The following is a 21,258-nucleotide window of genomic DNA, read 5'->3' as shown; positions in this document are numbered from 1 at the left end:
ACGCAACGAGGACTGGGGCAGTAAGTAGACACCCCCTCCCCCCCCCCTCCCCCAAGCTTTGCAAGCGACACGCGACAACACCACTTCTTCCGCGCGCGCGCGACGCCACGTCACCGAAAAACCCGATGGCTTACGCAATAACTCAGCGTCCTCCCTGCCGCCCTCCCTGCTCGCCACCCTCGTCACCGCGCTGCACGCGCGCCCGATGCAGCCCGTCCCTCTCTTCCTCTTCACTCCGACGCTGCTCTTCTCCTCGTACCTCAACCTGTCCGGCTTCACCACCGCCAGCGCGGGTCTGACCGCCGCCTGGTCCGGGCTGTACGCGCTGCTCGCGCTGCGCAGGCCCCAGGCGCTGCGCGCCAAGTTTTCGGCGCGCGGGTTGGTGCGCGGCGCCGCGGTCGGCCTGGGCGCGGCGAACGCGGTCGCGGGCGGCTGGGTATACATGAAGGGCGACTTCAGGAGGGACGACGAGCGCCGCCGCGAGCGGAAACGCTGGAGCGGCGAGTAAAAAAACAACTACGCATTGTGCATGCATGCACACGGTCTGACAAATGACGCCGAAAACCGCATACATCATGAAGAGAGTCTGCTTGGCTCGATCTCCGACTCCCTGTTACAATGTTTGCTCTCGTACTGGGATGAGCATCTTGTAACATGTACTTTAACACGTTCATGTATTCTCTATTGTAATATATTACTACTCTACATATGACCGGAATTCCGTGCCATACTGCCGCTGATGCCCCCAAATTCCGCTGTGCGTTTCATAGACCCTTCCGACAGCCCTTCTTCCGCATTGGACGAAATGCTGCTGCCTAAAGTGACGCTGCTTGCCCAGAAGTCCCCGGACACATGCACGATATTCAACAGGTGGTTGCAGTGAGGGGTGTGGCAGGCGGACGCTGTCCGATGCTGCCGACGCCCACTCGACTCTTGCTGGGCGGGACGGGAGTCGGTGTCCATCTCCCCTCCTCACCCAAATCCTTCGATTCATTCCTCCTCGTAAAATGGAATAGGCAATCGTATACTCCGTGGAAGGTGACCGTCCACGAATTGATCACCCATCTCCATGGCGCCCCCGCAGGTCTCGGCCCATTGAAGGAAGGAGTCCCGAGCTCGATTGGGTTGTGCAAGTACCAGTGAGTCGACCAAAGCATATGCCGTGGTACATGCATGCATAGGCTCGATTTTTCATATTCAGGAGTGTCTGCGGGTTACAGTGTTGGCTGAGATGAAAGCGCTGCCTCAGCTGCACCCCTCTGCCGCTGCAGCACTCAACTCCGTAGCCCCTGCACATGCGTTGTCGTCCATGCAGCCTTCGCGTGCCGGATACATGATGCGCATGCACATACGACACGGGGGATGCGACTATAGGATTTGGGCCACGGCCGGCGCGGGGGGTCTACGGAGAGCCAGCCTTGTCGCTTGCGGGGGAGGGGGGACACGGGTTGGTCGGGTTTGTGAGATCTAGCCTTGTATCGGACTTCTACGAGGAGCCAGCCGATGAACCATTCTAGCTTTCCTCATTGTAGTGTAGTGTCTACATCTCTAGCCGGTGGTTCTCGCGGAGATGCCCGGATTATGTGGATGAGAGTTTAACACCAAAGCTAACACGGCTGGCAAGTGAGCCTTGAAGGAGTGAACACCGAAGCAAGGCCGGTGGGAGGAAAATAGCACGTTTGAAAATGACTTGAATTGGACTTTTGTTTTTGCAGTTTTGTGCCGCAAGTGGCAACAGGCTTTCATCAACGCGGGCTCATTCAGCCACTGTATGTGATTGTCCGCGTCCATCCGGCCGAAACGAGCTTCCCGACTCGGCCAGGCCGCCAGAATGCGTCCCAGCGCTGTGTCCAAGCACAAGGAGGGAGTACCAAGATTGAGCTACGAAATTTACTATGCCTTGGTGCACTAAACAGCTAAAGAAGGTTGTAATGAAGAACTAGAAAAATTTAGAATGAGGAGAAAGGGGAGATGGACACATGGCGGTGGAGGAATAAGGCTGGTGAGACGAAGATTCGAGGCGAGATGCAGAATGGAGGGATCTAGTTAGTGGGCAGGACTTGTTGAGGTGTCTGCGATGCTAGGGTGAAATAGGTCTCGGTGGTTTTTCGCTACCAAGCAGCGAGCTTCAGCAAAGTAGTGCTTCTCTCAGTTCGACCACCAACAGTGTCATCGAGAGCAATAGACGCAAGAGACAAGCCACCACATGCCGTTCGCTCATTATTCCCAGTGTCGCCCCCATTTCCCGAGGCAGGGGAGTGAGCTGCGAACGGCTTGTCATTAGGGAGGGGGTGGGAGGAATCGAAGAGTGCAAAAGACACACTCCCTCGTCTATAGAACCAATCACAACCCCGGCCCGACAACTCGTTCACCTGCATGACGCTAAAAAGGCGTCTTGGCCCTTCCTTACAAATTGATATAGTCGGGGGTGTGCGGCTGACCCATTCTTTGCCCTGCCTGATCTTGTGGTGGCCCCGACAACACGCCCCTCTTTAGCTCCGGATGTACCTTTTCTTCCTCGATACTTCTTCTTGGAGGGGAAAGAAAAAGAAAAAGGTGCGTGACGCAGAGGCACTGCGCCATGACGTCCATCGAGACATGGTTTAGCGTTATGCGCAGGGAAAGATAAAGTCAGCCAGGCTTCTCTTGGTGGAGCGTTACAGGTAGTTTTGATTGTGCGACAGGCGGCGGCGCGGTTGAATGGACGTTTGCATGGACAGAGCCTCCTCTGAAAATGAATCATTCAGGCGGGAATCAGGCTGTGAGTTTCTTTGGCAACTATCGAGAAAACCGAGACGGAGACTTGTGGTTCGGGTAGTTGGTCATCCCCGCCCCTGAAAAGGACCAACGATTGATGTTGATGTTGATCTTGATGATTGATGGTGCCATGTTCCCTAGCTCCCGCCCCTTCAGCTCCATGGCGAGGCGAGCGAGGCGGCTTGTAAGCCCCGGCTGTCTATCGTCTTTCCATCAGGGCTCGTTTATGCGGCGCCAGATCTGCAGATGGAAACAAAACAAACATACCATTCATAACTCGGGAGCGATATGCCGAAGGGCAATTTGCAGACTTGTCCACGGTGAAAGATGACGCACTTTTTTTTTCGGAGTTATTATCCCAGGCAGTAGTTCGTTGCCGGCCAATATCGGCCGACTTGCTAGCAGAGAGGGTGCAAATATTGATTAGACCCAGGACTGTACGACAGGATATTGATGCTCAAGTCAAGAGATATCATAAAAATCCTGGATGCGTTGAAATAGACTTTTGAGCTGGTGTCGCAGAGGTCAAAGGGTCTCGGGAAGAAGACGCAGACAAAAACCACACCATAACACGCATAACATTTCGAGTACGGGGCTTGGGGTGACATGCACGCAGGGCCAGTATGGAGAAGAAGACACCTTGAACTCTGCACATTTGCAATGAAGCCTCGACCATGACAGTATAGGTCATCGCAGCGCCAAAGGGGGATGAACGATATTCTCAAGGGACGATCGTGTGTAAACCAAGACTTTGGTTTTCCACAAAAGCGTAGTCGCCAAAGAATCCTGCATCTGAAAGACAACACCGCTACATATCACTTTTTGATTTGTCTATCTAGATGTAATAAGGCGAATGCCAAGTATGGAGACCCCATTTGGCGTTGCCAGCGCATCACCATCTGGAGTTGCTCTTCAGCAAGCTCGCGTTGTAGCAGTCTCCCCTACCAACCCCCATCCCACAGGTGCGAACGGATTTTTCATGCTCCTGTGCTGATCCAACTTCTCGGTCTGCTCGCGGGCGGGGCTGATACCGGCAGCGATGACGTGCCTACGGCTTCCTGCATTAATCAAGTCTGCGAAGGGGTGCGCAACGCCACATGAGCCACCAACTTGATCGGTATGCACGAGATGAACACCCCCGTGCACTTTGCTTCATACGTTCGTCTGCGTCATGACCACTTGTCTTTAAACTTCTACTCAAAAACAGCACGAAGGTTGCGGCAGGGTAGATAAGATGTACAACCCGCAACATCATGAGAATAGAACAGTGTCGTAGAAACGCGACTTCATTATTCTCAAACTCGGAATCACTTACCACGGTAATATTTTACTCTATGTATTGCTTAGAATCAGGCTACGTCTCGTCTCGGTTCTCGGATGCACCGTCGCTGCCCCTGATATCCCTGGCGCCGGAAATCAGGCCGGCATCTGGTCGTGGCAACCTGGCCGACAGGGGGGGAGGGGACAAGTCGTCGTCGTATTAACCTGGTGCTGCTGCAGGTCCTGCGCAGGACTGAGTTTTCTCGCTCGACGGCTCGACACTAGGAAGAGCGCTGGGCGAGCTACAGTCAAGGAAACTCGCGTCACCGTCCCAACAGCACTGTGATTCTTCAGCAGGTATGTTCCATGGACCAAGGGTACAAATACTAGCAACCGACTGTTTAACACGACTCACCTAGCCTAAGCCAGTCGTTGCTAGATATTTTCCCTATGATCCGTAAATAGCATACTTGAGAGTTGGACAATGAATTTTCGATTGCTGTTGCGATTTTGGATACATGTGAACAAGAGGTTAATACAGGGTAGGTGTGGCAACACGGATAAAAGACGGACCCGAGGCGGTTCTTCCCGAGCCACACGCAGCGCCGCCACAGCGCCCGACTCAGGACGGGGACCTTGTGGCTGGGCAAAGAGGCCAACGTAGCAACGCCGCGTCAAAAATTCGCCTCGACCTAGTTCTCTGTGGTTCCATCTTGGCGCATCCACGACATCTTCTCCCAGGCAATCTGTCCATTTTCCTTCGTCGCCACTCGACTTTTCCATTGCGCTTTGCGATTCTCCGTCACCCGTCCGCCCGATTTACCTCGCCCGCGTGATTCAAAATGGCCGGCCTCAGCCCCCAAATGTAAGGATGCCCGGTTTCGTATCGCTCGCTCCTCCCGAAGGAGGCCACTTGGCCCGTCCCGTGCAACCCCCTGTTCTCGACGACGACTCGGACGAGCTTGAAGTGCAACAGTTGGGCGACACGGGCGGCCGAGCAGAGTTTACACGGTGCGCCGCCCGTGCGACGAACTTTGGCTGACCGAGTAAATGCAGTACCAACCTGATCATCATCCTCGGTATGATGCAGGTCTCGAAGCGCATCCCCTTTGAGGATCCCCAGGTCCTCAACACGGTCCGCGCCGTCTACATCGGCAGCAATGTGGTCATTGCGCTCATCTACGCCTACATCATGTCCCAGATCAACAAGAAGAAGGGTACGTCATCGAGCGACGACTTCAACACCGTCTCGGCAATGTCACGCGACGCCGATTTCCGCACATTGCTAACCTCGCACCAGACATGACCACGCTCAAGTACGTCGAGCCGGCGCCCATGGGATCCTCCGAAGAGGGCAAGCTCGTCACCACCACGATCCACGCCTACGACACCGCGCAGCTCAAGCAGGCCTTCCGCGGCCAGCTGATGGCCGTCGCCATGATGGGCTTCATGCACCTGTACATGAAGTACACCAACCCGCTCATGATCCAGTCCATAATCCCCGTCAAGTCGCTGTTCGAGAGCAACCTCGTCAAGATCCACCTGTACGGCCAGCCCGCCTCGGGCGAGCTCAAGCGGCCCTTCAAGGCCCCCGCCGGCTTCATGAGCGCCATGCAGGGTGGCCAGACCCAGAGTGACAAGAAGGCTGTTGAGGCTGCTGAGAAGGCTGGCCGTGGTGGTGCCAAGGAGGAGTAAGAGGTTCATTCTGTATTACGATGGACGAGAAGATGGGGGTGATGATTACAGGACAAATTTAGATGGCGGGGGTTTTACACGGCGACAGGATGCGTTACGAATACGTGATGGCAGTCGACGGGTGAGCCGGCGTTGTATAACTAATCTACCTGCTAATGCGCTCTGACCTTAATCTGCATATAATTCTGTCTCGAATGAAGTCTTTTCTACTCTAGAAATGTGTCGTAAACTTGATTAGGATCACGTGTAGACGTGTGCGGGTGGCGATGGCTCCGATCGCTGGCGTGAATATGTGACACGACCCCTCCAAGCTAGCCAGCATTTTCATCCCTACAACCACCCAGCGATTGCTCTGTGCCGCGAAAATATACACATACACCTCGCAGGACCGGACGGGTATTGCTTGTTTTTCTGCCGGCAATGGAACGCTCAAAGACACCGCCACCGGCGTCACGGCCGCCCGCCAAGTCACCGCTCACGCCGGACCAACTTAGGCGCATAGTGAGTCCACCTACCACGGCGACTTGTGCACGACGACTCCTGCTGACGAAATTGCGCCACTGCAGGAAGAAAATAGATTAAAAGCCAAAGCGATTCGCGATCAACGAGAAGCCGAGCAGCGGGCAGCGGGCACCGCGCCCGCCCCCCCCAAGACGGCCGCCGGCTTCGTCCCGACCGATGACGTCTACGTTTCCAAGCCCGCCAACGGCAAGCGGCCCCTCGCCGCAACGACGACGACGACAACCGACACTGGCACGAACCGCGACGGGCGCGACCGCGGCGACGAGTCGACGCTGCGGCCCGCCAAGAAGTTTGCCAAGTTCGTCGACTACAACATGAGCGCCATGACGGACACGAAGGGCGGCTTCCTGTCCGCCGAGGACGACCCGCACAACCGCGCGCTTGGCGTGGCTGGCGGTAGCGACCAGCAGCCGCAGCGGCCAAAGGACATGACGATGCAGGAGTGGGAGAAGCTGCAGCTGCTGCGGACGCTGCGGCGGCAGCGGGCGGGCCCGTTCGAGCCGGGCATCAGCGTGCTGGACGACGAGAAGACGCGCAAGAAGTGCCGCGAGTGCGGCAGCCTCGAGGTGGACTGGGTCTGGGAGGAGGTCTTCCACCTCTGCGTGTGCAACAAGTGCAAGAACAACCTGCCGGACAAGTACTCGCTGCTGACCAAGACGGAGTGCAAGGAGGATTATCTCCTCACCGATCGTACGTCTCCTCCATCCCCGCCATTTTCCCCGTGAAAACCGATGCTGACTGCTCTCAGCGGAGCTGCGAGACCCGGAGCTGCTGCCGCACCTCTCCAAGCCGAACCCGCACAAGTCGCACTGGCACGACATGATGCTCTTCCTGCGGTGCCAGGTGGAGGAGTACGCGCTGCAGACCAAATGGGGCTCGTCCGAGGCGCTCGACGCCGAGTACGCGCGGCGCGAGGCGCAGAAGAGCGCGCGCAAGGAGCGCCAGTTCCGCGACAAGCTGCGCGACCTGAAGCGCAAGACGCGCACCGACGCGTTCCGCCGCCAGGCGGGGACACTCGGCGCCACGGGGGCGAGCAAGTTTGGCGATGAGGTGGCCGGGAGGCACGGCGGCAAGCACGTGCACGAATGGGGGCGGACGGTGGAAAACGAGGAGGGCATGACGGTCAAGGCGTGCGCGACGTGCGGGATGGAGGTCGAGGAGCTGCAGCTGTGAAGGGAGGGGGGACTGTGTGTATGTATCTGGGCGATGGGAGCAGACCAGGCGCACATTTGAAGGGTTTGGGGGCGTTTATGGATATACCTTGGGATTGTTTATTACAAGGATAGATGGTATGTGTGGTGAATGCATTTTACGCCTTGTTTCATGAGGCTATGGAGCTAAACACAAGACACAGTTGTCATAGCTATCGGCGATCCGACAGATGATTGTGGAACACGCAACTACTTATAGTGAAATAGCGAAGATTCATCGCCATCACTTGCGTTACAAAGGGCACTTGCATCGCTTGGTAGGCTAGCACTCGAGATCCTGCAGGTCACTCTCGGTCGGCGCGCACCCTACCTCTCGCAGCGCCTCGAGCGTGCCCCGCCGATGCTCGCCCCCGGCCGCTTCCCGCGGCAGCAGAAGGGCTGCTTGCGGCAGCGTCCGTCCCACCGCGTTGCGTGCCCCGAGGCCGACCTTCCCCGATTGCACCAGCCACCGGACTATCGCGGGGTGCCCGCATTCGAGCGCGATGAACGCCGCCGGCCCGCAAAGCCGCACCCGCAGATGCTGGACGGCTGACCCCTCCGGCCAGCAGCCCGCGTGCTGGTGCTCGTGTATGATGGAGGAGATACCGAGGAACCCGTTTGGGATACAGCAATCCAACAGCATTGAATTAGCTACGCTAGAAAGTAGAGTGCCATGGCCGCTAATCTGGGGCTATAGCTCTCCATAACAAGATTATACATGATGGTACATATACACGGGATTTAGGCTCCTTGCAAATGACAAGACATCTGTGCTAAGCAGACGCTCATGGTTTCGTGAATTCAGTCCCGAGGACGCCGTTCAGCCAGCCACCAATATACTGAGCTTGTTGACTGGCGACGCCTGCATCGGCAAGCTGTGCCGACCAGTCGCCGAAGTTGTAGACGGTCGCTCCGACCAAAGAGAGCTCTCTCTGCACGCAGTTGCCGTCCTCAATCTCAAACCGCTCAATCACGCCCTGCTTCGCTTCGAAGTGCACGCGCTCCTAGTTCAAGTCAGCAAAAACTTGGTTGGATACCGGTAGAAGCCAAAAGCCACCAGAGGAGGGCCTTACCTTGAACGGCAGCTCCGGCCGCGGTCGGGGATCCAGCTCCGTCGGGTGCGTCGCGAACGCGAACCGCGGCGTCTGGCCGTACACCCACTCCCGCGCCCGCATCTCCTCGTACCCGCGCCGCACCTCGTCCACCGCCATCGCCGCGTCGTGCTCGACCACCGCGCGCAGCCGCGGCGGCCCGCCATACATGTCCTCGAACTCGCGCACCACGGCCTCTTGGAACGCGTCCGCGTCGAGGTCCAGGTTGCGCACCGGGCTGCGCACGCTGTCCACGCCGCGCGCCTTGACGAACGGCGCCGCGGGCGCGCGTAGCAGCGCCGATATCGAGGCCAGGTTCGGGCTGCGCAGCAGGCACGTGCCGTGGTGCAGCGACCGCAGGCGGGTCAGCTTGTACGCGGACCCCGAGACCTTGAAGGTGTCGGGGCCGGCATCGACGACGATGTCGTGGCGGGCGTTGACGCGCGCGGACGGCCGGCCGAGCCGCCGCAGGGCGCGCACGACCATCTCGGCGTGCCGGTCGCGGTCGAATGCGGCCGACGGGCAGGCGACGCTGAAGTTGACGTTGCCCTCGTCGTGGAAGACGGTGCCGCCACCGGACCGCCGCCGGACGAGCTGCACGCCGCCCTGCCGGGCCAGGCGCGTGAGGTCCGCCTCAATCCACGGGTTCTGGTTCCGCCCGAAGACGACGCACGGCGCATTGGCGTAAAGCATCAGCACGGTGGCGTGGGCAGACGCGGTTCGCAGTAGGTGGTGTTCAACGGAGAGGTTCAGCAGCGGGTCGCGCGAGCGGGAGATGTAAATCTGCGTCGTGTTGGCCGGGTCCGCGGCGGCGGCGGTAGAGAAGAGGCGGTGCGAGGATCGGAGGACGGTGGGTATGGGCGAGGTGAGCTGCCGCAGCAGCCGCGGCCTGCAGGCCATGATGGGCCGAGGGAGGAGATTCAGGCCTGGCAATGTATACGGTACGTTATTGGTGATGCATGACGTGCGATTGGCGTGGAGTGGGCGAGTTTGGTGATGCTGTTGGTTTTTTTGACGCAGGAGTTGCACCTTGACGTCTGCGGGTCCGGGCTAGGATTGCGATGAGTGGGTAGGGAAATCACCGATGTGCCTTATTTCGCCCGTGTTATCTGCGTCTAATTGCGGTGATTGTCGATGCCAAAAAAAGTCTAGAAAAGGAAATCTAATTTATAACTTAGAAACAACAAAATTCAGTACGACTTCCTCACCAACAAGGAAGCTGTAGCTCTAGTTATTTAGCAACAAACCCAATCGGTGCTGGCCGATAGTTACTGGACCCCTCCCCCACCACAAAGAAATCAACCCACCCGACGTCAGATCATGACCGAGTCAGACCAGCAGTCGCAACCTGATCGCAACCTGTTCCTAACAAGCCCATCATCTCTTGGAACTGCGCTCCCACTCCCTTCTTATACCCCCCCCAACGATATTGACACATCAAATTATACATCATGTCAACATTTGGAAGCCACTTCCGCGTGACGAGGTAAGCCTACCACAGACAGCCATCAAGTTCAGTCAACATTGCATTCCTGCTCCATACTGACCGCTCTTCCCCCAAGCGCCGGCGAGTCCCACGACAAGTCCGTATCCTGCATCGTCGATAACTGCCCGCCCGGCCTCGCCCTCACCGAAGCCGACATCCAGCCTCAGCTCGACCGCCGCCGCCCCGGCCAGTCCGCCATCACCACGCCCCGCGACGAGAAGGACCTCGTCACCATCCACTCTGGCACCGAGTTTGGCCGCACGTATGACAATCCCTACGTCAAGTCACAATGCTATCATGCTAACCCCCCCAACGACTCGGAACTCCTACCTAACGATCCCGAATCTTGATCAACGCCCGCACGACTACGGCTCGAAGACCATCGACCTCTACCCGCGCGCGTCGCACGCCGACTGGACCTACCTCGAAAAGTACGGAATCAAGGCCAGCTCCGGCGGCGGCCGCTCCTCCGCGCGCGAGGCCATCGCGCGCGTCGCCGCCGGCGCCATCGCCGAGAAGTGGCTCCGCGAGACCTACGGCGTCGAGATCGTCGCCTTCGTCTCCTCCGTCGGCAACATCAAGCTCTTCGGCGACGCCGACGCCATGAGCGCCGGCCCCAAGTTCCAGCAGCTCGCCACCACGCTCACCCGTCCGCAGGTCGACGAGTTCCTCCCCGTGCGCTGCCCGGACAAGGACGCCACCGTGCTGATGGAGAAGCGCATCGCGGCGCACGACAGCACCGGCGGCACCGTCACCTGCGTCGTGCGCAACGCGCCGCCGGGCCTCGGCGAGCCCACCTTTGACAAGCTCGAGGCGCTCCTCGGCCACGCCATGATGTCCATCCCCGCCGTCAAGGGCTTCGAGGTCGGCTCCGACTTCCGCGGCTCCGAGATGACCGGCAGCCAGCACAACGACCCCTTCATCGTGCCCGCCGCCGACGGAGCCTCCCCGGCGACGCCCGGCGGTAGTGGCATCCCCCGCTCCCGCCTGCACACCAGCACGAACCACTCCGGCGGCATCCAGGGCGGCATCTCCAACGGCATGCCCATGTCGCCTTCAAGCCTCCCGCCACCATCAGCCAGAACCAGACCACGGCGCTCTACGACGCCTCGGGCGCCGGCATCCTCGCCGCCAAAGGCCGCCACGACCCCTGCGTCGTGCCCCGCGTCGTGCCCATCGTCGAGGGCATGGCCGCGCTCGCCATCGCCGACGCCGTCATGGCCCAGCACGCGCGCCTGGTTGGTAGGCAGATGGCCGCGCACCCGGCCAACTAACGCTGTGATGGCACAAAGATGAAAGGAAAAAAAAAGGATGTTTCAAGGACGACGTGATGGGATTACGAGTTAAAAGAGGCAAGAGATCAGTGAAAAGGGATTTTTCTTGGATTTTACCGCATGTAGAGATAACAAAAAGTAAAAAGGGAAGAAAGAAGCAAAAAGGGCTGTGTCCTTGTTTGAATGCATTTGATTTTCATGAACCCGTATATTGGAATTCCTTGCCAGCAAAACGTAAGAAACAAAAAGAGAATCCGGCTTTTCGCGATGAACATGAGCAATATGAGGAATCCAGCAAAAAAACTCCCAGATGCGCCATACAATGTGATATGATGAGGACGAAAATAGCAATCCCCCATCTTCGTTTCCGCTTTCGCTCGCTTTCCAACAACCAGTGTTTCCAAAAGACCACCACACGCAATCCAAATTCCAATTAAAAAAAAGATATACATCGCTCGCTAAAATCCTTCACAATGCCATGGAAAAAAGACACACAAATTGTAAAAAAAGACACGCCCTCGTCATGAGTTCCGTTTTCAGGGGGTTTCTTTTAGTTTCCCGGATGATGGTGATGGTTCAGCTCTGGGCTCTCAAACAACCCTCCCAGCATGTCTGTCGTCAGGTCCAGCCACGAGCCGCTGACCAGGTCCTGCTGGAGCCCCAGCTCCTCAATGTCAATGTCGCGGCTGTTAAAAGTGATGCCGTCCATCTGGCCCATCATGGGCCCGCCGCCCCATGTGCCAAACTGTGACGCCATGCTCGCATACAGGGCGGCCGAGGTGGCCTGGCTGCCATCGGCGGCTGCCGCTGGCGGCGAGGCGCCAAAGGCAGCGCCAGCCGCGTCATACGGGTTCGAAGGCTGGCTCGTCGGCGTATAAATGGGGTGTGGCGTCGCAAACATCTTGGCCTCATCGTTTATGCCGTCGAACCGCAGGCCATTGGGCGCTAGCCTGCCTGCGCCAGGAGTGCCCTGCTGCGGCGAGTGCCGTAACGCTGAGAGGTTTGGTTGTGGGACCGCTGGCGGGAACATGGTGCTCGTCTGTGTTTGGCGGATCGGGTCGTAAACCATGTTGCCAGGGGGCGTGTTGCCCTCCTCGCGGGAGACGGCGAGCGGCGGCGGCCTAGCCGAGGATGAGGCCGCCGGTGCCGGTGCCTTGGAGGGTCCGGACGCGGCACCACTTTGGGGAGCGCTGTTGTTGCCCGGGGCGGCGGCCTGATACATCGCGGTAAAGTTGGAGTTTGGCGAATTGGCTGTGCCGGAGAAGCTCCACGCGAATGCGCCGGGAGGTATGGGCGAGCCCTGGTTGTTAAGGCGGCTGAGTTGGTCGCCAATGCTCGCCTGCACAGGTGGTGGCAGCATCATCACCTTGGTGCTCTCGTATTCTTCAGTGGTGTATGTCTCGACGTCGCGCATGCCTTTGGACTTTTGGTCCAGCGCCGTCAGAATGTACTTGATGCCGCCCCAGCAGCTGTGGATTTCCGCCAGAGAGTTGTAGCAGCGCTGGTAGTTCTGGGTGGCGGCCGAAGCGAATATTGAGTGGCGCGATGACCGTCCACGTGCGGCGGCAGCGCTCTTGCGGTCTGTGACTGGCGGCGGCGAGGCCTCGCGCGATGGGCCTTCCGAGGCGCTGGCACTGGACTCCATGAGGAATGCGCCAGCGGCAATGTAAATGGGCTGACTAGTGAAAGGATTCCCAATGAAGCTCTTTGGATCGATCAGGTCTGTAAATGAAAGGATGTCGCAAATGGTCTTGGCGCTGCTCATGCTTAGCTCACGGCTATCAGGCAGCAGCTGGAGCTCGCTGCGCAGCTCACTAAAGGTCATAAGGACTGTCGGCTGATGCAGGTTGATAAAGAGGGCATGGAACCAGAGGTGCAGCAGGATAAAGATGTTGCCTTGGCCGTCCTTCAGGTAGTGCTTGAAGTTGTTAACGTTGAATTGCAACCTGTGACCCCAGTTCTTGTACAGCCGTGTGAGCTTGTGCTCCATTTCGCTGAGCTCCCCCCAGCGCTTCTGGGTGAGGTCGTCGGGGTGGTGGATGTTGTTGAGCACATCGGACACCTGCCCGTAGAGGTGAATGATTTGCACAAGCACGGGAAAGAGCGTCGGCCAACCGGTACTGAGATCGGTGGTGGGTTCTGGAAACGGCAGCTCAAAGTCACCGTCGCGTAGCGTGACAGGACGACCTGTTCCCGAAGAAATGATGCGATCCAGGACAAAGACGGCCCAGAATGTGTCGATTCGTTCCTGCTCCAGCTCTCTCTGCCCCGTTTCGCTGAGGTCCCCGTCATCGCGCCGGTGGTCCTCTGGGCTCTCCGAGTCGTTAGCCCCTCGGCTGCGTTGCTGCGTGTTCCAAGGATCCTTTTCGCCCTGATACTTGATGCCCACGCGCTTCTGCAGCCCGAGGTCTATAGCCATGCGGATAGCCAGGCCAAGATACATCCACAGAGCACTGTCCTGGTTGGAGCCGAAGCCCTCATATGCCATGAGAAGGCAGGCTTGGACGGCCTCAACGCTAGGGCAGGCAAAGGTGTCGACGGTTGCCTGCTTGGCGCGCTGGGCAAAGGCGTTGCCGCGTTCGGTGCGGGGCATCTTGTCATTGCCGCCGGTCAACGACGGCGAGTCAGAGAAGCGGGCGGCGAGGGCACAGATGGAGTCGACGAGGATGGGCTCAACCCTCTTCTCGCGGATATGGCGAAGGGCCTTTTCCCGCTTGAGAAAGGGAAAGTTGCAGCCGACATGGGTGAAGAAGAGCTCGACGAGATGGAGAAGGAGCGGGTGAACGGGCCCGGGGGCGTTGGGGTCGTACGAGGGCAAGTCGTCGACTACGACGTCGCTGTTGGCGGCAGAGCTGGTAGCGAAGGCGGCGCTGTGGGTAGACAGGGGCGATGTGCCTGGGTGGGAGCCGGCGCACGAGGTGGACAGGCGACGGTCGCGCACGGAGACGACCATTTGCTTGAAGCCGGGGACGATGGCGGTGGGACCAAAGTAGCGAAAGTAGGGGATACGATAATTGTAGCTTTGCGTGCGGCGAAGAGCTGTTGGGGAAGATGGTAGGTCATCTGTGGACGCTGTCTGGGGCGGCTGGTAGGACGATGCCGAGGGTGATGGATCGGGGCCTGAAAGGGCAACCTGGGCGTTCGCGGGAGTAGCAGCCGTGGCAGCCGTGGAATGATGTGGAGGGAGTATCGGTAGCTGGGCTGAGGAGGGACGAGAACGCGGGTCGACGTGGAGCTGAGGAGCTCGGGCGGTGGTATCGCGATCTCCGGTATCACGAACCGTTGTGCCAGCGCCGGTTGACAGATCGGGACGAGGGCGAGTAGTAGACGCTGCCGTCGCAGCTTGGTCGTGCTCGTTGTCGTCAACGGTGTGGTCGCCAGCATCGGGGCCGTCGCGCTTGGACTCGTCGGGATAGCCCAGGCACCTGTGGCCGTTTTTGGAGCAAGTCGAGCAAGTCGGGCGTTCGCCGTCGCAGCGCGTCTTGCGACGTCTACATGTGAGGCATCTATGGGGGGGAGAGGTACAAGGTCAGCAACCGGGTTTTGTGTGTGGTCGATGCGCGCAGGGGCATCGGCAGACGGCAGACGGAATCGGCGGGAGGGGCAGACCCGGCAGAGAGGAGACGGACGTACGCGGCGTTGATCCTGCGGCGCTTGGAGGGCGGTTGGCCTTGGTTGTGGACGAAGCGAATCTGCCTCGGGGCGGCGGCGGAAGAGTCCGACTTGCCAAAGGTCACATTCATGGCTTAACCATGACTATGCGAGCGTACAATGCGGGTAGCGAATGAATAGGTGAGCGCAGAGAAGATGAGAAGAGAGAGGGGCGAGTTGGAAAAAAGAGGGCTGGTTGGGCCGGTCGGTGTCGCGAGGGAGGGAGGGAGGGAGGGCAGGAGCGGGTAAGGCTTATGGTGCGTCACGATGCGCTGGCCGAGGTGGCGTGGGGTGGGAGGTGGTGTTGTGCTATGCAGTCAGGCGCGCATGGGGGGAAACACGAATAAATTAACAAGGTGTCGTGACTGAGATGCGCATGTGATGGTAGAGAAGCATTTGGTCTCGGAGATGGCGACGACGAGTCGATGTTTGTAGGGAGGAAAGATCGTGAGCTTGATGGATGGAGGAGAAAACGGCGGGTGGGTGGTGCAGTTCGGTTGTTTGTTTCGAGGTTCCAGCGGCCCCGTTAAGCTGGAGCAACCCGTGGGTACCTTGGGATTGTGGGGGACGGGATGATCAAGACCAAGATCAAGCGAAAATAAAAAGAACAGAGCACAGCGATTTCAGGGTTTCATGCAAAATGTCCAGTACAGGCAAATTTTTTTGTGCGCCTCAATATCCGTGTTTCTGATGGCATCTGCAGTGAGTGATGGCGCCCGTCTGCTCGGGACATGATCAGCCACAGGTTACTACGACCAAGGCGAGACAGACAGATGTTGATGAAGCACCGAGATATGGGTCATGGGCGACGAACCAGGGATTTGATTTTTTTGTTCAACAACCCGCAAAGACACAAGTTCGGTGCGAGTCTCACTCACCAAGTGTAAACGGTGTAGATTAACTACCGAACAACCTCTGGGAAGTATCCCTGCCTGGTCGCTCTTCTCCCCCTCTTCCTCCCCCTGCCTCGGCCTTTTTTTTTTTCATCTCTCCCGCCGCGCTTGTTCGTAAAGCCATGTCTCCTGCAGTCACGGATGCTACGTTAAGGTAATTAATTATTTTTGTGGCTTGTTCGCGGCCATTTTCCGCCTCCTGCTCGTCCTGATATTTGCGGGTGGCTTCGGCGGGCCGCTCAGGGTCTGCACTTCAACAAAGCAGTTATATGACGAATCACTTCTCTCAACAGCGCCACACGCCGACTTGATAAAATTTTCCAGCACAAAAGCAAAAACATGACTCTCTACTCGAGTCACAAGGGTGCTCGATTCTACAGCCAAAAAGAAAAGAACGCCCCCACCCCACGCTACGATGGACAACGGAACGGAATGTCACCACACATCGCTAACGCAAAACTCAATCTTTGTCCCCTTACAGAATCCGTCTTCCAGAAGACTGCCTTCCTTCAAGCGCCATTTTCTTTCAAGCGCCCGATTTTGCGACGCCGACGCATTCGGCCCCCTGCCGAAAACTCCACCTACAGCGGGCGACGACTTCCTGTCACCGACACAACAACGCCTCTGTCTGTACGCCTTGAACTACCATGAAAACAAACAGCTTCAATTTCATCAAAATCCTGGTAAAAACCATGCTCCGTATCCGTACATGCGTCATCTGTGTACCGCGTTAGTTACACCTAGCTGTCGTTATACTCCAAATCCTAAAATGTCACCCCTCCAACACCACCAGTAAACACCACCGAAACTCCCCCTCCATCCTTATCCAAACACCACCGACAACTCCATATCCCTACACACCTTCCGCCACAGATCTTCCTCTCCAAATTCTGGCCCCCTCATAAACCCCTCAAGACTACTTTTTTGCAGATCGATGCCAAGCTCCGCTACTCCTCCCTCCCCATCGTCGTCCCCGTTCCGCGGCGCCGGCTCCCCCTCATCCCCCTGCCCATCATTAGCCGCCCTCTCGTCCGCCCGCCGCCATACCTCGCGCACAATCCGCCACGACTGCCCAATGTTGGCCATGCCCTGATGCTTGTCGATGCTCGCAAACGCCTGCTCCGCGAGCGCCCGGTCCGACGTCAGCCGCGCCTCGCACGCCGCCACGAACAGCGGCCACAGCAGCGCCCCCATCGGGCCCGCGCTCTCCACCGTGCCCACGCAGAACCGCAGGCTCGCCCGCACGTGCGCCTGCACCGTCGCGTCCTCCCGCCGCGCGCCCAGGATGCTCCGGTGCAGGTGCACCAGCGACGAGTGCTGGTACGCTCGCGCGTTGTCCAGGATCCCGGCGATGGCGCCGCCGGCGGACGACGTGCCGGCTTGTAGCGTGCCGGCCTGGTCGGGCGACAGCTCTGGCTCCCATGCGATGAGGGACGCTTCGATGGTTGATGCGGTAGACTCGAGCTCTGCGCGCAGCTGTTCGGATTTCACGGTGTCGTGGTCGGATTCTGCCTGGAGAACTTGATCCTTTAGCGCGCCTAGGTTCGACAGCTGGTGCACAATGGGCCACAGCGAGGTCGCCATGCCGAGGAGAGCGTCGGCGCTGCCGGCCGGCTGCGAGGTGCCCCGGCTGTCAACGGGGAGGAACCGATCCGTATTCCCAGGCGCTAGCAAGCTAGATAGTGTCGGCGTTCGAAAGGAAAGCGCGGCAATAACGTCGTAAAAGCGAAAAGCCTGCTATGTTAGCATGTCTACGTGAGTTTGTTCGTCGAGAAAGCTTACACGCTCGAGGAATGCTCTTGTCGGATCCGACGGTGCGGGACCGAGGTTTAAAATAGCCATGGCACCTTTCAAATGCCCGTTGACAATCTGCGACCGCTCTCGATGGACCAGCTACACGAGTTAGCCATCGCGCCTACCTTCAACCCATCAACCCCGCAGACTTACCACCTCATAGTAAATAAGCAAGATGACCGCCGCCAGGAGCTCATTCTGGTTACCCTCTGCGCCCCGCTCAATCAGGTTCGCCAGGTTGCGCGCAGCCTCGGAATGGAACTCGATGCTCGACTTCTCGCCACCCGACGCGCCGCGGAACTCGAGGTGCGCGCTCGACAGCGCGTAGATGGCGCTCGCGACGGCGGGGCTACGTCGAGACATGGGCAGCACTAGCTGCTGGAACGGGTTGCTGCCGCCGTCTTCGCGCAGCACGATGAGGTGCGACAGCGTGTTGGCGAAGTGGTCCAGCAGCACGCGCCGGCCGCGGATGGTTGTGAACTCGGAGAAGAGCGGCATGTTGAGCTCCAGGTGCGGCGTGGCGTAAAATGCGCCCGCGTAGTGGCGGCGCGCGACGGCGGAGGACGGCGGCGGCGACGGCGACGGCGGCCGGCCCAGGCTTGCGCGGTCGCACTCCTCAGCGGCAGCCGCGAGCTCGTCGCCCAAGAAATCCGCGCCGAGCCAGTTGAGGTCGAGGAAATCCGCATCGAGCCAGTCGTCGCCAAGTGCTGGCTGGGGCAAGGAGGGGGCGTCTGCTGCGCCGCCCTGCTGAAACGACGCCGAGGATCCCTCCGCGCTCCTCCGTTGACGCGGCCTCAGCGGCCCGTAGACGCATTCCTGGCCCGTCTCTTTGCATCGCGCGCAGATGGGACGACCTTCGTCACACTTTTTCTTCTGCGTGGCGACCCTGCGTTAGCTTTTTGTCGGTGAGGTGCTTCTGCGCGCAACTTGCTGCTTACTTTGACTCTACTATTGGCGGGGTGTTAACAAATGTGACGGGGTCTCGGGGGGCGAACGACGTACCAAAAATCACAACCTGGTTCGACAAAAGAGGGGCAAGTAGCATGTCAGAGATACTGCACAGCGCTCGGAAAACCACGCGAGGTGATCAAGACAAGGACTCACCTGATCGTGAACGCTTCTTCGGAATCTTGGGCAGTGCCCGTTTGGTGTACAGCAGCATCTTTTCTTTGCTCAGTTCTGGCCGCAGACAAGACGTCTGCAGACCGCTTCACATATCCCCATACAAGTAACTTGTCGTTCAATTGCCTTTGCCCGCCGGCGATGATGTTCCTATGAACCAGATTGTTGTTGAAGCTTTTTGTGCCAGCGACGAAGCTCGTTTCCCCGAGTCATTGAGATATGTTGAGGCGTCAGCTGAAATTAGTCAGCCCGGTAGCGCTGCGCTAGCACTTGGCCACTCACTAAAAGCAGCCTACTGTAGAGTGCCCCGGACTTCTTTAAGCGAGCATCGCGAGCAGTGAAGATTTAAACACGCAGACTAAAGCAAAGCCTTCAGTCTTGCATTTCGTCCGCTTGTGCGACTTGCTACGCTGATCCTTTGAAGCTATATAGGCCAATTTCTGGTGCTTTGCAAGGCTGCTCAGGCAGTGTCTGTGAATAGGAATGGTTTCGATCTGGAGGGGGCTGCTACCGAGTGATCTTGGCAGGCTCGCATGAAAATGTTTTCAATACAATCAGGAGAACAAGGTATCGCGAAATTGATGGTATAGCCATGGCTTTTGCCTCTTTTGAAATTTTTTTGTATGGTTTCCTTTATATCGTGCGTAGGGTCATCTCTTATGACCCTCCTACTTTCTACGTCTAGGGTTAGGGTCACATAATTCACAGAGGTCATCATCCGCCATATATGCAGAGTTGGCCATTTTTCTCTGCTGAAATATTTTTTCTAATTGAATGTAAAGTCCATCATCAAGCTCGCTCCGGGAAAAGTGAAGGCTGAGGCGGGCAAGGGCGCCTCAGCCGCCATCAGCTGGATGGCGATACCTCAGCCCAGTTGACATCCCAGGAGGATAACTCCCCGACAACATATTTGTTGTAAAGTTCGTTGCCTGTGGTAAGCTTCGTGGGATCCCCTGGGTTACTTGACAGTGCGTTGACCAAGGCAGGCTTGATTGTGTCCTGCACTGTCGTGGTTAACCGTGGATGACCTCCTTACCACTCTTCTCACGTACAACCGCAACACATGGCGTTCAATATTGTTTCGAGGCTCGTCTCGTATTTTTGGACTTCTGCAAGCGCATTTCTACTCGGAATCTGGCGCCGGATTGTCTATGGCGCCTTGTCGCGCGATGTTGAACAGGCTGTCAATCGGCGGCCGGTGCCGCGCAAGGTTAGGCGAGCGGCCACCACGGCCTTCTTAGCGAATACAGCCAAGTGCGATAGAGGCTCTTGCATCAAGATACAATGACGGGGAAGCGTGTCAGGTTATCGGGCAGGAGAATGGAAGCTTCAATGTCTGCTTCTTTGTCGAGTTCCTTGACTGCAAGACGAGATGGGCTGTCCGCATCCATCGAGGTGGTGCTGCACGACCCGTGGACGAAGCTCGAGATATATAGATAGCGAGGTTGCCACACTCAAGTATGTTTTTCTACCTCAATATAAGACCCAGCGCAGATGGGACGGCTCCAACTAATGCCCTCCTCAGCCATCTCAGGCGCTATACATCAGTTCCAGTACCAACCGTTTACGCGTATTGTAAAGGGGAGGTGTTGACCAACGACAAAAGGACAACCCAGATGTTTCTCATCTGCGAGATGATGCCTGGCTATCCCCTTGTACTGAAGAATTTCACCGAAGCCGATGACGATACCCGCACGCAGTTTTTCTTACAACTCTTTGACTATCTAGGTCAAATTCGGAGTCTTGAGTCTCCGAAAATTGGCTCGCTACTGCCACAGACTCTGATGAGGCGGTTGTGGATGATTTCTCGTCTTTCACTACGAACGATCTTGGTCTCCGCCTGCCTGCCTTCACAACTGCCAGGGCTTACATGCAGTCGCAATTTGATTTGCTCAGCCGGTATACCGCTACTCCTGTCGCTGACTACTTTGAAGCGGACACACGGGTTGAGCTATTCGCTCTCCATTCAGTTCGACAACACTTCGATCGGTTTATTTCGGATGACTTGGAAGATGGCCCCTTCGTGCTCAGTCATTCAGATTTGCATCTTCGCAACATTCTTGTCGACGAGAAACTACACATCCACGGAATAATCGACTGGGGGTTTGCCAACGTGGTCCCCATACAGCTGGCCACACCTCCACTATGGGCAGTTAACCAGGAGCCCGGCCTGACCCTTTTCAGCATTTTCTTTATCCGAGAGCTCTTTGTAGCTACGGATAAGGATGACCGGTTCGAAAGGCTCGGAGATGACTGGCTCCCAAGGGCTGCAGATGAATCCTTTCATCTTGCGCGCTTAATACGGTATCCTGCAGATCTAACAGAACTGTTCACTAGATATTTCGCAGAAGAACAGTCTATTGGCGACCTTGACTTGGCCGGGCAAAGGTTCTTTGATCAACGGCCGCAATTAGCGGACGAAGTGAGAGAAAAGGCTTCACGAAATGCGGACTGGACGCGGTATTTGCAGGAAAATGATCTTTATGAGCCTTATGAGTAGTCTGGCTAGATTTTTAACGTAGC

At 57.6% G+C, this 21,258-nt stretch overlaps 7 protein-coding genes across 7 annotated transcripts in view; 4 read left to right on the top strand and 3 right to left on the bottom strand.

Moving 5' to 3' along the window:
• ISF_03106 (hypothetical protein) overlaps positions 1-508 on the top strand; it is a gene marked incomplete at both ends in the record, with an annotated part of 702 nt that extends 194 nt beyond the window's left edge. Inside the window, one exon of the mRNA XM_018846712.1 lies at positions 147-508. Within this exon, the coding sequence (XP_018706440.1) occupies positions 147-508 (362 nt within the window). The remainder of the gene's footprint in view (positions 1-146) is intronic.
• A 4,351-nt stretch (positions 509-4,859) lies between these two features.
• On the top strand, positions 4,860-5,712 carry ISF_03105 (inorganic phosphate transporter; the record flags this gene model as incomplete). Its single annotated transcript, XM_018846711.1, has 3 exons — positions 4,860-4,882; positions 5,074-5,234; positions 5,318-5,712. The coding sequence occupies 3 exons, from the start codon at positions 4,860-4,862 to the stop codon at positions 5,710-5,712; spliced, it is 579 nt and encodes a 192-aa protein (XP_018706439.1).
• A 420-nt stretch (positions 5,713-6,132) lies between these two features.
• Positions 6,133-7,977, top strand: ISF_03104 (xpa; the record flags this gene model as incomplete). The annotated part of the gene is made up of 4 exons (XM_018846710.1): positions 6,133-6,213; positions 6,279-6,924; positions 6,983-7,403; positions 7,707-7,977. The coding sequence occupies 4 exons, from the start codon at positions 6,133-6,135 to the stop codon at positions 7,975-7,977; spliced, it is 1,419 nt and encodes a 472-aa protein (XP_018706438.1).
• Positions 7,978-8,209: 232 nt separating this feature from the next.
• ISF_03103 (Biotin/lipoate A/B protein ligase) lies at positions 8,210-9,415 on the bottom strand (the record flags this gene model as incomplete). Its single annotated transcript, XM_018846709.1, has 2 exons — positions 8,210-8,428; positions 8,498-9,415. 2 exons carry the CDS (start codon positions 9,413-9,415, stop codon positions 8,210-8,212), a joined length of 1,137 nt encoding a protein of 378 aa, XP_018706437.1.
• A 551-nt stretch (positions 9,416-9,966) lies between these two features.
• ISF_03102 (Chorismate synthase) lies at positions 9,967-11,275 on the top strand (the record flags this gene model as incomplete). The annotated part of the gene is made up of 4 exons (XM_018846708.1): positions 9,967-10,001; positions 10,078-10,279; positions 10,380-10,965; positions 11,025-11,275. The coding sequence occupies 4 exons, from the start codon at positions 9,967-9,969 to the stop codon at positions 11,273-11,275; spliced, it is 1,074 nt and encodes a 357-aa protein (XP_018706436.1).
• Positions 11,276-11,825: 550 nt separating this feature from the next.
• Positions 11,826-15,018, bottom strand: ISF_03101 (Fungal specific transcription factor; the record flags this gene model as incomplete). The annotated part of the gene is made up of 2 exons (XM_018846707.1): positions 11,826-14,766; positions 14,909-15,018. 2 exons carry the CDS (start codon positions 15,016-15,018, stop codon positions 11,826-11,828), a joined length of 3,051 nt encoding a protein of 1,016 aa, XP_018706435.1.
• A 1,623-nt stretch (positions 15,019-16,641) lies between these two features.
• On the bottom strand, positions 16,642-18,658 carry ISF_03100 (hypothetical protein; the record flags this gene model as incomplete). Its single annotated transcript, XM_018846706.1, has 4 exons — positions 16,642-17,553; positions 17,602-17,712; positions 17,767-18,499; positions 18,552-18,658. The coding sequence occupies 4 exons, from the start codon at positions 18,656-18,658 to the stop codon at positions 16,642-16,644; spliced, it is 1,863 nt and encodes a 620-aa protein (XP_018706434.1).
• Between the last annotated feature and the right edge of the window lie 2,600 nt (positions 18,659-21,258).

Source organism: Cordyceps fumosorosea (assembly GCF_001636725.1).
Source record: "Cordyceps fumosorosea ARSEF 2679 chromosome Unknown scaffold_5, whole genome shotgun sequence".
Classification (NCBI taxonomy): domain Eukaryota; kingdom Fungi; phylum Ascomycota; class Sordariomycetes; order Hypocreales; family Cordycipitaceae; genus Cordyceps; species Cordyceps fumosorosea.
This window is presented reverse-complemented; position numbering and strand designations above follow the sequence as displayed.